Raw genomic sequence first — 16,559 nt, forward strand, 5'->3', positions numbered from 1 at the left:
TACAAGGGCGTAATTGTACTTGTGTTAACAACGAATAAGGGTTGGGGCTTAGAATTTACGTAATTAAAGTAGTTAAATATTAATTAATTATATTTTGTTCTTTTTAGGATTTTACTGATTCAGCTTATACAACCCATGATCATAGACAAAGTATTATTATTCTGAGGTAATCAATTTTACTGATTCAGCTTATACAACCCACGATCATAGACAAAGTATTATTATTCTAAGGTAATAATATTTCAAGTACTTGTTCTCAGCCATACTGAAATAGCATGTATAGCAGCGCATTACAGACCATGTTCCAGAAGTAAGATTATTACCAGTTTTGTTAGTCCATGACTTAGAACTCTTGTCGGGTCAAACAAAACTGGTTTCAATCATTTTTCATTTTGAATTCCCTGGAAAGCTGTCTATAATACGATGAGATAAATCACTATTTATCCATCTATCTATATTTCAATCTAAATGTATGTCTGTCTATCTATCTATATATTTATCTGTCTATATAACCAGCTTTTCTAAGTAATTTTCTCGACTGTTGTTATAGTTTTCAAATAGTTTTTAAAAGTTTTTATCAATAGTTTTTCTCTTATTGGTAGAATTTTTTTATCTTAAATGGACCACCATACCCTCTACCCCCTTTATAAGTAACTTCAAGTATAACTAATAAAGAACAGTATTGCTATGTATATGAGATCATAGAAAACAGGATTTTCAATATTCTCATATAGAATTATGAACATAGTTATAATGGCTCTTTTTTCAGGCAACGATGTAAATTCCAACTTGATAACCTTCTACGTCTTCCAGGTGAGGTTAGGTTAGTTACAGGGTTGTTAGTTAGCCCCTCGGGGTTATTTTGTATCCATTTTTAAACTTTTAGATATTGTACTTTTTTTAGGATTAGATTTTATCCTTATTTAAATGTAATAGGGTGTCAGTCTGTCTGTACTGTGTTTCTGTTTGTAGACTAGATCTTACAAACTGCTAGACCAACATGATTATCCTTTACAGTGAAGCTTTTTATGGGTCTAGGGAAGGCGTATAACTATTTTTGTGGATGATACCTGTTCAATCCTAAAACAAATCACCGCTGGAAAAAAAATACCTACCCTTCCCCCGCCCCCCCCCAAAAAAAAATCATTCTACTTCTTGATTTCAATACTAAAATAGAAAGTGGAGGGTCGACTTATATACTACCCCTTCCCTTAATTGCGCCTTAATGCCTTTAGGGGCGTAGCCGCTAGTTATATATAGATATATTATACTATTTTTGTGTAAGACTAAAAAGAAATATCTTTTTCAATTCTTACATACATATTTAGGGATAAATGAACATTTAACATGAAATATTACCGCCGTTACAATTTGTATGTTCTTCCGTCTGACTAAAACAGCTTGCTAAAATAAAATCACCTTCCTAGTTTGTTTATTGACGAAATTAAAAGTTACATCCATATATACATAATTTAATTTTGACTTAATCAAATGTCATATAGATTAATTTATTGACAACATATAGAGCGTTTTTGTTATCCTGTTATATAAAGTAGTCAGCATTTTTTTGTCTGTATCGAAGGATCTCGCTAACAGCTGAACCGATATGTTTCTCCAATACAGTGAAGCATCTTATAGGTCCAGGGCAAGGTTAACTATTTTTGAGAAGGGTATCATACCCACCCAATAAAAATGCTACCTCCAAAAACTAATTTTTTTTACTTTTTATTGTTTATTAGCCCACATTGAAAATTGAGGAAGAGGGCCAATTTTTCATCCTCCCACTTGGCCCTAGAAGCTGCTGGTGTTTAAAAAACTAATCTAATCTAATAGCTACAATGATACATTCACAGATACTAAGTATGTTGACTTGATAAACAACCGTAGCTACTCTGCATATGCTACATTTTAAGCTTACAAACCTATTCCTAAATGTTAGATCATATATTCAAGTAATATAAAGGAGGTAATTTTCAAAATCATTCAGCCGAAAAATATCCTTTTTTTCTTTCTTACTACAATAGTTCAGTTTTATAACATGTGGATAGATAGATAGATAGATAGATAGATAGATAGATAGATAGATAGATAGATAGATAGATAGATAGATAGATAGATAGATAGATAGATAGATAGATAGATAGATAGATAGATAGATAGATAGATATAGATAGATAGATAGATAGATAGATAGATAGATAGATAGATAGATAGATAGATAGATAGATAGATAGATAGATAGATAGATAGATAGATAGATAGGTAGGTAGATAGATAGATAGATAGATAGATAGATAGATAGATAGATAGATAGATAGATAGATAGATAGATAGATAGATAGATAGATAGATATGATGTAATAGTCTATAAACATAGCATAAGATATATTATCAGATATATATAATGATTTAAAAGTTTAGATTAGGTTTTGTTGGGGCAGATTGAAAGGGGCCAGTCAATGGATGTTTTATCAAAAAGGAAGAATAGTTATTTCTCGCATCGTATTATAAACAGCTTTCCGCGGATATAGAAAGTACAATTATGAGATTAAAACTAGTTTTTTTAGCCCCGAGGTGTCGAAGGCACCGGCTAAAAAACTGGTTTTAATCTTATTATTGTACACTTTTATATTCGTAGAAAGCTGGATATAATACGATGCTAGACATAGTTTTTTCGTATGGATGGGAACCGGTTCCTTTACACCGGATTCGAATGAATACGAGAAAATAATTTCCACCTTGTTAAGCGGCTTCAATTTCAGCCGCAAGGGGTAAGGTAAGCACAGAAAAACAGCCTAAAACCATATCAAAACTATAATGTGAGAAATAAAATAGATTTTAAACCACCACCGGACCTATTTAAAGCTTTCCTACTGACAAAATCTTAAGCCACAGACAAAACAACCTTTCTACTTTATATTATAGGATTGGTATTGAACATACGGCGAGTCAATAAAATTTCACCCATGATATACATGATAATTTAGGCAGTTTTTTTGACATAAACAATACATATATATAAAATGAGTAATAATGAGAAAACACCGCCTCATTAATACTCGCTATAATATATAAATACTTATCAGTTATTCACCAATTTTCATATAATACTAAAACGTATAGTAGCGTAACTGGTAAATTGTTAGATTTTTGTCTAGAAAGTGGCGGGTTCGAATTTTATACTAGAAAAGTTGAAAATGTTACCAACTGCTGTCGTGTTGGACGCGTGACACTAATAATAGAGAAGAGGAGTGCCTTGGTCTATAAACAGGCACAAGTTATTATCATCCAAAGTTAGAACTACCTACCAAAGGGTGTTACAAAAAATATAATTTGAAGTACCCATAAACAATATTTATTTTTATTAACACTCTTCTAATAATGACTTAATCTTGACTGTATTGTTATGTTAATAGTATATATCTCTATTCTATCATATTCAGTAATGATTATTCAGTAATAAGTTATTTATTCAGAGGGTATTTTAACTTTCCATAAACTTTCAAACTTAGGCAGAAATTTAGGGAAAGGACAATGGAAACAAAATGATTATTTTTATTGTCTAAAAACTTTCCCTCAACCACCAAAAATAAAAAAATAAAGGAGGGTAAAATTTGGGTGGGGGGTGGTAAAATTTAATAAAATTTTGGGTTGTTGCTAATCACCCCTGTACCTCAACTCCCCCCTTCCTTACGTCCATGACCTTTTTATAGAGATTTTTCAACAAAAATAGAAAATCCACAAAAGCTAAGCTTAAAACAAAACATGTTTAAATGAATAAAGATAATGAGAGAATAATAATTTGTAGTTCGATGTTCATGTTTTTAAAATAATATTTACCAATTTAGATCTTGATCGACCTAGGAATTGCCATTTTATATATAAGATATATTTTTTAAAAACCTAACAAGTAATAATTTAGAATTATGATATTTTAATTTGAAATATAAAAAGAAATAATATTAAACTGAAATGAGTAACAATTGTATATTTCATACATCTGTATTACGCAAAAAAGTATTAGAGATACACAGGCCAATAAAGAAGTCAATAGTTAAAGAAGATATTCTCATTACATTTGCCTTTAATTTTTTCATCTAAGAAATACATTTTTACCGTTATATTTTTAAAAACATTGTTCCATAATCCCATCATTGACTTTTTTTTCATTGGCGGAAAAGTTTAGTGATCAGTCAAAAAATAACTTGGTTTAATGTCTAATATGCAGACAGTTAGAATAATATTGAAAATGCATCCCAGTTTTATTACATCAGACTGTGCCAGTCAGGGATCTTAGGGGATAAGACAATTGATGATAAATTGATATATATATATCCTTAATGATGTTTAACAAAATTATCCCCCCTGTTAATTATTGATTGAAAAGTTTGGACACACATAGTTTGAAACCAAAGAGCATCCAAAGGTGGAAAATTCTTGGCCCCGTAATTAGGCATAACTCATTGCTATGCACTGAAGAATAAGGACTTCCACACAAAGATTGTGGAATCAAAGGGTCTGTTTTCTGTGAGAAAGTGGTATATTTTAATAAGAAATTTTCAATGAAATCTTTGTCGGCTATGGTTTAGAAATATTTTTCCTGATCCATGAACGCACAGTTAGGCTATTAGAAAGAAAACATATAAGATTAAAAATTATATCATTTTTATGATTTTTATTTTAATATTCGTGGAAAATTATTTGTAATTTGATGCTATATATGATTTTTCAGTCTGGCAGAGAACCAGTTTTAATCCAGTGCAAATTTATTGTTTTCCTGATCCATGTATGCATAGTTAGGCTGGCAGGATGGATCCAATTTTGTACCTGGAATATTATTTCTTTCCATTCCTTTCCTTTTTTCAAATATACCAGGAATGAAGAGATAACGATAATGATTGAACCTGCAACTTTGTACAAATCAATCATTATTGAACCTGCAACTTTGTACAAATCAACCATGATTGAAATTTCAACTTTGTACAAATCAATCAAGATTGAACCTGCAACTTTGTACAAATCAACCACGACTGAATCTTCAACTTTGTACAAATCAATCATGATTGAACCTGCATCTTTATACAAATCAATCATGATTGAACCTGCAACTTTGTACAAATCAATCATGATTGAACCTGCAACATTGTACAAATCAATCATGATTGAACCTGCAACTTTGTACAAATCAATCATGATTGAACCTGCAACTTTGTACAAATCAATCATGATTGAACCTGCAACTTTGTACAAATCAATCATGATTGAACCTGCAACTTTGTACAAATCAATCATGATTGAACCTGCAACTTTGTACAAATCAATCATGATTGAACCTGCAACTTTGTACAAATCAATCATGATTGAACCTGCAACTTTGTACAAATCAATCATGATTGAACCCTTCTTTAAAACAGTGGAAGAAGTATCATTTACAGTCAAGTGTCCCATTCTCTCACATTCTCTCTATCTTTCTATCTCTCTCTATCTATCTGTATGGCTCGCTTTCTATATACTCTTTAATCAATATACTTAAAGAAGAAGTATTTTACTGGCTATAGCCCTTGTACTTTTTATATTTTCGTGCGTACATTATCGGTCTACAAGATTTCTGTAATTTCTGTATTCACCTTGGCACCTTATGTTCGACATTAGATTTTATAGTTATGTGTATAATGTATGTGTGTCAGTTGTAAGGGCATAGACACTCAAATCTGGTGGGTAACTTTTGATTTAGATAGACAGATAGGTAACTAGATTAAAGATAGCTAGCTAGATAGATAGACAGATATATGGATGGCCAGTTAGATAGTTAGATAGATATATAGATAAATATACAGATAGACAGATAGCTAGACAGATATATATACAGATAGATAGATAGATAGATAGATAGACAGATAGATAGATAGATAGATAGACAGATAGACAGATAGATAGATAGACAGATAGATAGATAGATAGATAGATAGACAGATAGACAGATAGACAGATAGATAGATAGATAGATAGACAGATAGATAGATAGACAGATAGATAGATAGACAGACAGATAGATAGACAGATAGATAGACAGATAGATAGACAGATATATAGACAGATGGATAGACAGATAGATAGACAGATGGATAGACAGATAGATAGACAGATAGATAGACAGATAGATAGACAGATAGATAGACAGATAGATAGACAGATAGATAGACAGATAGATAGACAGATAGATAGACAGATAGATAGACAGATAGATAGATAGTCAGATAGATAGATAGACAGATAGATAGATAGACAGATAGATAGATATATAGAAATATATTGTTAGATAGATAAATAAACAGATAGAAATAAGATAGATAGATAAATGAAAAGATAGAAATTAGATAGATAATAATGTGTAGATAGAAGGCCAGATGTACAGACAGACATACTTACAGAAAAACAGACACAAAGAAACAGAGTCAAAAAGACAGATAAATAGATAGATAGACAGAAAGACAGAAACTTAGATAAATAAAGTGAATTCAAAAGAAAAATCCTCCTTTATTGCGCTAATAAAGAGAAAGATAATGTGTATTTAAATAAAGTGAAACGCTTTTGTATGACTTTAAATCTCGAGTTTTAAAGAAATCCTTTCTTAGAATTTTAATGAACTTAATACAACCTAACTTAACAGAATATTTAAAGTAAAACACAAACACAAGAAAAGCCATGTGACGTCATAAAAAAGAGGGAGATGAGAGGTGAAGTGGGAAAGAAAACCTATAATAGGGATGGATAATCACTCATTTTTTATTTTTGAGCCACTTTGTCACGTTACGTTCCAAACTAGTATTGTCCAAACTCTTCAAATAAAACTTTAACCTAAAAAGGGGTAATTTTGTTTATCACTTATGATGTATGAAATCGTTCGTCTTATCCATTAAAATCCCTGCAAATATGGATTTTATGAAATCCATTAGAAATGGAAACAAAGAAAAATTAGTTGAAGGTCTACTATGGTGGGTTTTCACCTCCGCACATTTTAAAATCACATGAAATGCATCACAAAAAATAATTTGCTGATTTAGTTCAAATTTATTTAGCAATATCTATTTACAAAAGTGATTAATTTGGCATTTTTTCTACCCAAAACATCACCCCCACCCCCCTTTCCCTTCAAGTGATTTTAATTTATTTCAAATTAAGGAAGGGAGGGGGCATTACGCTTAAGCTTTTTTTTCATCAGGGGCTTTTAACTATAAATAAAATTTGTTTACCCCTCCCCCCATTGTCCTTTCATAAATCTACCCTACAATCACGATGTACATATGTAGAGTTAAAAAATCTAAATTTGAAGTTGATAACTTTATTATAATGCTTCGCACTCTCTATCTCTCATTCTAGATAGAAAAGTTTCATCTACTTCAGGATTTATTAAAAACAGTAAAGAAATAACAAATAAACAATGGATCATAAACGAATTCTACCCCCAAACTTTATCAACTAGTTTTTTGTCTTTGTTAACTTAAAATGTTCGGTATGGGTGAGGGGGGGGGGGATAACAAACACCCAAACTAGGTCTCCAACAACTTTTCTTACAACAATTACAATTACCAACAATTACAAACCTAATACCACATAACAGTTATTTATCGCATCGTATTACAGACAGTTTGTTTTAGCCCCGAGGGGCTAAAGGCCCGGGATGATTTCTATTTTAATATTCGAGGAACTTATATGTAATGCAGTGCATTACATGATTTTTCAGTTTGGCTGAGAATTGGTTTATATCCAGCGGATTTTAATCGGTTTAAAAGCCTTACTGAAAAATAGTTTTTCATAATTAAGTAGACTCTCAATATTTATACAATTGTAATAATATCCCTGTAAAAAGATATCATCAAAAATTGTCATATTATTTTCGCTGAGATGGGTTTTCTTAAAAGAATGCCGCCTTTTTTCGATTTGCCAAACAAATTATACAACTATTTATTTAATTATTTCGCTTTTGTTGATACGGCCTTCATAGAAGAAAAACAAATTATCTTCAATCCATTTTTGCTGCATATTAATTAATGCATCTTTTTAGAGCTGTATTAGACATTTTAAAATTTTGAATTCTTAAGTTGTATACTCTGTTGAAATCCTACAGATTAATTTTCGTCTTTGTTCAATCAATCAATCAATGTCTAAAAAATGTCAAAAAACGCGGCATTCTTTTTATGAAAACCCATCTCTGTACTAACTATGGTCACATTGTTCTTGTTAACCACTTTGCATAAACACTTTATCTCTATTCGCAAACTTTATTCAGGTTTCAAACCAAAACAGATTTTAAAAGGTGTCCATTCGATGTAGTCGTAATTGTACATTAGCATGGTAGTTATCTACATAAAACCTACGATGCCTAGGGAGGAAGGGGATATTGGACTGTTTATTACACCAGTCTCTAAAGTTTTATAAAAATGTTTTCTTATTCCGTTGACTTAACAACTATAATTGATTTTTGATTAATTGATTCGTTAAGTTAAGTGCAGTGTCCAAACGTTACAACCAATAATTGTAATCTACAAAAAGGGTCATTTTTTGTATCATCATTGGGGATGTACATTAATTTTTCGGTAATTGTCTTATCCCTGGAAGTAAAGACAGGATTAAAGTATGGTTTAGCGGTTCGCTTTGGTTCACTTGATTTTTTTGGTTCTTGACAAAAATAGTTCTGTTTTCGTGAGCCTCCTTTGGGTTTTTAGTCCAATCGAAAAAAAAAGGCCATTACATTAGGCAAGTAAATGATTAAATCACCTTTTTACCTTTTTTCCGCACCGTATAAAGTTAAAATTGATTTAAAAGGCTAAAAAGGTTAAAATCTAACAAATTTTTATAAGACTATTGTACAAAATCTTCAAAGCTTACTTAAACCTATGAAACCTAATTTTTATTAGAAAAATATTTTCATATGGTTTAAAGTTTTTTTTTATTAGTTTATTCTTTATTTATAACTTATTATGCTGTCAATATACTGTCTATTTCTATTTAGGAACATATTAATTAGCGTGTGTATAATGCAGGGAGGGAGGGGACATTGGACTTTAAATTATACTGGTACACAAAATTTTATTCATTCTCTCATTCGTTGGCCTTAAAATCTTTTTAATAGGGATGTAAGACTGTCCAAACTTTTCAAAAGGATGATTTTGTTTTTCATGATTGGAGATGTATTATCGTCCATCGTCTTATCCCTAGTATTTTAAGAGCAACCCTTTCAGAAACAAAAAAGTTTTGAGTTCTCATATCTTTCAAATTTCATTTTTAGTGCAAATCTATTATATAATTCAACATGTCTATCAGTCTGTAACGCTCTGTATCTTTAAATCAATAAATTTGTTGGGTTTTGTTTTCAACACAAAAGTTATGCCAGAAATTATTGACATTGTTAAATAATGTAAAATAGTTCTTGTAGGTATTATCAGTCATTCAAAGTCGGATATTTTTATTAGCTTTTAATATTATGCTATTTTTAAAATCCATTATAAAAGATTTTTAGTTAATAAATCAATCAAATAATGTTCAACATAAACTAATCATAGGAAATTGATCATACTAAAAAAGTCAATTCAAATTTATAAACACATAAATGATATTTAGTTTTAAACCTAACAATGGGTATTTATTGCTAACTCTTTAATTTATAAGTTTGAACCATCTAGAATTTAGGAAAGGAGGGGAAATAAGAATTTGGTATTCGAAGTTTAAAAAAATGTCCCCTTATTCATTGGCTTTGGGTACTTTTATTAAATCTTGATAGGTTGAATTAAAAATGCGTTGTACATTGATTTATTATTACTGAATTGTTAAAGGAAAAAGCTGTACAAATCTTTAAATTAATTCTATGCAACCAAATTCTATCTTGAATGTAAAAGTTGAGAGAAAATTCAATAAAAGGATTTCCATAAGTGAATGGGTGTCCAAAATTCTGGAGAATTTTAAAATTAGCAGCTATTAGCTCTTAAACTTTATATTCCTTATATACCTTACATAGTTATAAGCTAAAATTAAAGGTTGCTTTACCTCAAAGTGCATATACAATGTAGAGCTCTAGCCTCTCTCCTTTTTGGTAATAATTAAATATAGGGGGGGGGCCGGGGAGTCCTATGCCTAACCCCTACGATGGGCACTGACCCTGTGGGGATACCCAGCACCTAATAAACCATAACCTAACATAATCTATTTTTCTGAAGAATTATTTAGCTAAGATTTTTTAAAAATACAAACTATACATTAAAATAGCTGAAATAGTCCTTGGTAGGACTTTTTAAAGTTCAGATAGGGTTAGTTGAGGTTTAGAAATTAAGGCCTAGAAAACAAACTTTCAAAATATTTATGATTTTTTTTTACCAGCAGTAGCTTTGAAATTGCACCTTTTAGTGGGATAAGGTCACTATAAGAGTGTGAGGGAGAGAGAGAGAGTGATAAATATTGTTTGAAATATTATTCTCCTGTGGGAGTTGGCTTGTGACGAAGTTTTGAAAATAACCTATAAGTAATTATATTATAGTAGATTGATAGATTTATCAAAAATATTAATAATTCAATAATATTTTTTGGAATAATATTTTTTATATCGATATTTAGATTTAAGGATATATTACTATTTTAAAATTATTGGATTGATAGATTGTCGAGAGATTTTAAAAAGAATCATTGGTAGTTTATAGTTCATCAATAGTTTCATTGACAGTTTCATTATATTTAATAATAGCTTGACCAACAGGTTCATCACAAGATTCAGCATTTGCTTGACCAATAAATAGATTAATTTAGACATAGATTTATTGATAGTTTCAACGCAACATGTATTTTTATTCTTTGCTAGATTAATACATAGAATTAAAATGCTCTAACCCTAGCTCTTAAAAGTCTACAGGACCTTATTGAAAAAATGAGAATGAAATATTGAAAATTCCTTTCCCTACTCTTGCAATTTTTAAATTAATAATTCTTCAAGAAAAAAAAATTTTATTTGCTGAGATTGAAGAATTTTTTTGATTTTTCATCAAATTTTTTCAAAATTACTTTTTGTCTTTATTTCTTTTGCATGTAACAAAACTAAATTTTAATTATTTTAGTATAAGATTCAACAATTTAAGTAAAATGACTAGCTATCATACCATTTTGTGTATATTGCATATAGGTTTTATCTTTTCCACCAATTAAAAACAAAAATATGCTTTCTATCCTTTGTACAAGGGCCTCCGAAACAATGGTTCCAAAGAATTTTTTGTCTGTGTTTCACACTTCTTTAAAATGATCCTATTCCTTTATGCTATCTTGATCATTTTTATTCAGATTTTCAATTATTTCGGCTTTAATTTAAGTTTAAATAGTTAATAGACGTTCTATGGCATTTACATGTCTGTACACGAAAACTGAGGCCTTTTTTGAAAAAAGACCTCAGTTTTCGTCTAAAAATAATCTTGTTTATTTTTTTCTGTTTTAGGTGTGAGTTCCCATCATATATCAGAAAATGAGCCGAGGTAACAATTTTAACATTTTACATTAGTACAGGGACTGTAAATTACACTTGTACCCAAAGTTTTGTTACTTGTTGGCATAAAAACTTTTATTACTTTTCAAGTAATTATTTTTATTTTGCGGAGGGGGGGAGGTTAAAAATCTAATCTAATTTTTTTTTAGGGGGGGGAGAAACACCCCTTTATCCCTTTTATTGGACGTCCTTAGGGTAAAGGTTTCAGTGCTCAACAAGGTATTTTGCCCTTGCTTTATGTCATTTTCTTTTTTAGGTTAACAGAAGAAAGAAAACCAGAATCTGGTGTTGTAGCAATGAGGTACAAATTTATATTTTTTTTGGTGGATGGAGGGTGAGGAGGGGGGGGGGGGGTTATTGATACATCTTCTAAAAATGAAAACAAATAAATTGATTTTTACCAAATATTTCTCATTATTTCTTTTTAGAAATTTGTTAATTCTTTTCAATTATCCATTGAAATAAAGAAAATGAAAATATGAAATGTAAGTCATATATAGAAACCTATATTTTTATTTGAATTTTGTGAAATCAAGCAATCCACGCACTGGAAAAAATATCACTGACCAAAAATTGGACTAAATCAACCTCAACCCCCCCCCCCCCCCCTAAGACTTAAACATCGCAGCCATATTTTGCGGGGATAATCATTTATTTGTATGACGTCACATGGCTGATTTTTGAGTCACTTTGACCCTCTACCAAAAAAGGACAAAAAAAGTTTAGTTTGGAGTCCACTTTCCGTTGATGGGAAATTATCAACCCGTCAGACAGGAATAGAAAAGAAATGTCATATGACAACTTTTTGGCTACCACAAAATTTGTGAAAGCAAAGCTTTTCTATATTTAGGATTAGTCTTTCTAAAAATAAGCATTTTATTCCATCCTATTAAAAATTGATTCTTATTACCAAAAATTCCTTTTAAAAATGTTGTTTTCGAGCTTTTTAAATGAAAAAAGGGGGTAAATTTTGGGGGGGATAAAAGAAATTTACCCTGCCATCAGATTTCAGGGGGGGGTAATTACCTTCCCCCCCAGCAAATTTTACCCCAGGGGTAAAAATTTTGGGAAGGGGTTAAAAAAATTTGAGGCGCGCCATTTTATCCCCCCCCCTTGAAAAATTTTATCCCCCCAAATAAAAAAGATTGGACGCCCCTGCTTGGGGACTTTAATTGAATTTACTTGAGTGTCCAAACGCTGCAATCACTAATTGTAATGATATATTGGGGATATACATCAATGTATCGGCCATTGTCTTATCCCTTTATACCCCTGATATTGTATACTGTGTGTCAGCAGTAACCTTATTTACAGGAGAGTTGCCAAAAATAAGTTTTTACATGTCATAGTTGCCAAAAAAAATTCACATAGACGTCAAAAATATTAGATTATCACCAGGAAAATAAAACATTTCATATTATATAATAGTAAATTTTTTGTCTTAAGCTTAAAATTTCAATAAATAATAAACTGATCGAGTTCTCGATTTAAGGAAAGCTTCACAGAGGTTACCGGGAGGGTTTCAGGCTATTTCATAAATACCTCAGAAATACAGAAATAGTTGGTATAAAAAAGTTGTACTTATTAGGGATGCTTTTTATTTGTTTTTGGATGGTTTTTAGCTAGGGGAGAAGGAACTAGTTTTCTATAGATTACTTTATAGGGTTTATGTTTTTAAACTTTTTTTATTTTAAAAAGGCATAGATTTTTATTATAACTAATATTATAAAAATACAATATAGATTAACTATTTTTATTTTTAGTCGGACAGTCCTACAAAGCAGCCAAGAATTAAGAGCAGAACTAATTCAGGTGAATTGTTTTCAAGTGAAGCTATTCTATAATTAGAGTATGTTTGCGATAGGGAAAAGGGAAAGGGGGAGAGAGGTAGATAAGTATATAGATAGAGAAAAAGAGTAAAAGAAAAAATTAAAAAAAAAACATTTAGTGGGAGATAAAGAGAGATAGAAGAATGAAAATAACATGGTATAGAGATCAGAAGAGAGAATTTAGCCTTACAGAAGGACAGAATGCCAGACTGACAGGCAGAAGTGTCTCTATCCACTAGAATCTAATAAAGTATTTTTATATATCCAAGATTTGATGTGAAATTTATCTTCTAATTGATCGATCTATTAAAATATAGGTTTAGAACGTAGATTGACCAATAAATCATATTTTATTGGCAGTTATAAAGATATAAAATTGGTCTGATAGAAACCTATACTTTTACTCTACAAAAAGCTTATGTCGAAGTTTATTTAAACATTGGTAAAATTACACGTAATTAATAACATGTACAAAATACATCCTTATATAAAAGTAACAGGATATCTGTGTATGTGTTTGTCAGTCTGGGTACCTTTACTATGAAGCTTGAGGGAAAGTTTTTTTTATGGAGGGTAACTCACAACCACCCCTTCCCCACCCCCCAAAAAAATAGTTTGACTACAAAAAAAATAAGACCTCTATGGCTACTAAATTTTATTTGTTTTAGATCTAACATTTTGTGTTTTGTATATGATTATCCTTGTTTAATAACTCTATGATGGCATTTGATCAAAGAAGTGTGAAATCATTTCCGCAATACATCATATCCGCTTTTTGCTTCCTTTTCGCAAAAAGACACAATAGCAATTGTAATAAAGGGATGTTTGATATCATACGGACCTGAAACTGTAGCGCATCCGCTCATCATAACTAAAGACGTTAAAAGTTTTATGAAAAATGCGTGATATCATTAGTAATAGTAGGAAATGCCTTGGCACAAAATAGGTACAACTATTTACCTTGCACAATTAAGACTCCCAGACAAAGGTCGTACAATTAAAGGATTTGTTGGAAGCTAATATGTGTGCTGTTGTAAAACAAATGATTTGATATTGTGGTACATATGCAGAATTGAATGCTTACCAATCATAGATTATTATTATTTTTCCATGACATATAAAAATAAAGGTTGAGGTAATGACATTTCAAAAATAATTTGATTTTGATGGTAAATAACTTTGTCTATTATGTTTAATCTTTTAAAATTTTCTCGTTGTTAAGTATTTGTTGTTCTAGAAATGAATGTTCCAAAATCATATGAATAGGATAATGAATATATAGACAAAAAGTGTCGACGGACGGGCCCAAATTATAGAAAAATTTCACTTTTAAAAAGAAAAAGTAAAAGCCCTGCAACTTATTTTTCATCTTAATATTATTTTACTTTTTTCAGACTGCTGTTGAACACACGAGACTGTTGTCAGACCATGCCAGGTAAGCTGTTTCTGTTTAATAGCGAAGCTACTATATACAGAGGTCTTTGCGTCCGTCAGTCAATACAATACGGCTGTAGAATGTACGAGAATTTGTCATATCTAGCAGGATAAGCATTAACTTCTTCCGTAGCGAAGCTACTGTAGGATAAGAACAAACATGTTCATATTGACGTCAATACAACTTTAAAACATTTGGGTGTAGTCCCTTTCGTGGCAACGCTCCTTGAGGGATGATTCTTCGTTTTTTTCACAGTTGCTTTTCTCCTATTTCTAGCCCCTGCGGGAGGCTCTAACCCTGTGGGGCAATCACCTAACCCAACATAGCCTAACCTAACCTAAAATAACCTATCAAAAGCCATTTTAAAAATACGACGAATCGCCTCTTAAGGGACGTTGCCACGAAAGGGACTATTCCCAAACATTTCTAATTGGATACTAACTCAATCCTTTAAATCATATTCTAGTTCCCGCTCTCCTAAATATTTTTGGGTAGGTTGTTTTCCTTTCCCTCCCCTTGGTGCACCAAATTAAAACCTTCCCAGGATCATTACTTAACTTTTCTGAAAATTGTTGAATAATCAAGCCATCCGTTTACGAGATCTTTAGGTACATGCACACACACAGAATTTTATAGAAATGGATAACCAAACAAATTTGACAACATTGGAAATTGTATATGCTTGTTTTCTTAATTAACAACACTTTGACTTAAGAGTGGTGTTTGACGAGACTTGGGAAAAATAAAAAAAAATTGTATTTAGTGCATCGTATTATAACAGTTTTACATCGATAGCAAAATGAAATATTATAAGATTAATTCATTCATGTTTCTATGGTCATGATAAGCCCAACAACTGGGATTAATTTCATGATTCATTCGGGAAAAAATTATCTAGCTTACGATGCAGGATTTTTCATTATGACTAATCCAGTGGGAATTAATCGGATTCCCAGCCATAAATGATATTTAGAAAATGTTTGTTTTAGACGTGGGGCGGATATACTGTTGGCTGTCAGAGCGGCAGGATTTGCTGCAGATCATGACCGTATGCAGGTGAATTATTCTTTCAAACAAACAAAATATACAACCAATTTTTACATGATTTTCATGCTTAAAATTTTGTTTTTTAACAAAAAAAAATCATTTTTTTTAGATATTTGGTACAAAAATCTTAATCATTTATGAAAAATTATTTATCCTTTTCTTATTTTTGTATGAGTAATTTATATTTTTGTTATTATATTTCCGAAGAACTAGTTATCTTGTTTTTTTAGTCCGGTCGTTATTAATTTGTAATTTTAAGAAGAAAAAATAACTATGTAAATATGACGTAAAATATAAGAATCTAATATGGAAGAAGTTAAAATTTCTACCCAAAATAACATAACTATAAAAAAATAATCCCTCTCCCTTATTTTCAATTTATTAAAAGCGAAGCTTTTCTATAATTAGGGTCGTCCGTCCGTCACAGAGAGTTAGCTCTTTTCATTAATTGAAACAGGTTAGAATTGTCCTATCGATTCCAAACTTTGCATGATGATTCCTATAGTAGTTAGGTACAATTTAAACAGCGTAGCAACTCTATAAACAATACCAGAATGTCCGTACGTCCATTTTAAACATGTCGATTTTTAACTTTTTTGACAACAAATTTTTGTATGTTAAAATTATCCGATTCTTCTGATTTTTTGAAAACTGATTCCTATTACAACAAGGTACAATGTTATAAGCGAAGCATCTCTATAAACAAGCCCCAAAAATGTAAGTATGT

General features: G+C 30.7%; 2 protein-coding genes across 2 annotated transcripts in view; both read left to right on the forward strand.

Moving 5' to 3' along the window:
* LOC145328420 (uncharacterized) overlaps positions 1-16,559 on the forward strand; it is a 383,707-nt gene that overhangs the window by 305,473 nt on the left and 61,675 nt on the right. The window lies entirely within an intron of this gene.
* Positions 1-16,559, forward strand: part of LOC145328417 (alpha-catulin-like) — an 87,619-nt gene that overhangs the window by 61,229 nt on the left and 9,831 nt on the right. The window contains exons 9-15 of the mRNA XM_080172058.1: positions 108-166; positions 770-813; positions 11,474-11,510; positions 11,778-11,822; positions 13,285-13,333; positions 14,745-14,785; positions 15,775-15,841. Of these exons, the coding sequence (XP_080028184.1) occupies positions 108-166; positions 770-813; positions 11,474-11,510; positions 11,778-11,822; positions 13,285-13,333; positions 14,745-14,785; positions 15,775-15,841 (342 nt within the window). The remainder of the gene's footprint in view (positions 1-107; positions 167-769; positions 814-11,473; positions 11,511-11,777; positions 11,823-13,284; positions 13,334-14,744; positions 14,786-15,774; positions 15,842-16,559) is intronic.

Source organism: Acartia tonsa, chromosome 9 (genome assembly GCF_053477335.1).
Source record: "Acartia tonsa isolate MP-2025a chromosome 9, ASM5347733v1, whole genome shotgun sequence".
In the NCBI taxonomy this organism is placed as follows: Eukaryota; Metazoa; Arthropoda; class Copepoda; order Calanoida; family Acartiidae; genus Acartia; species Acartia tonsa.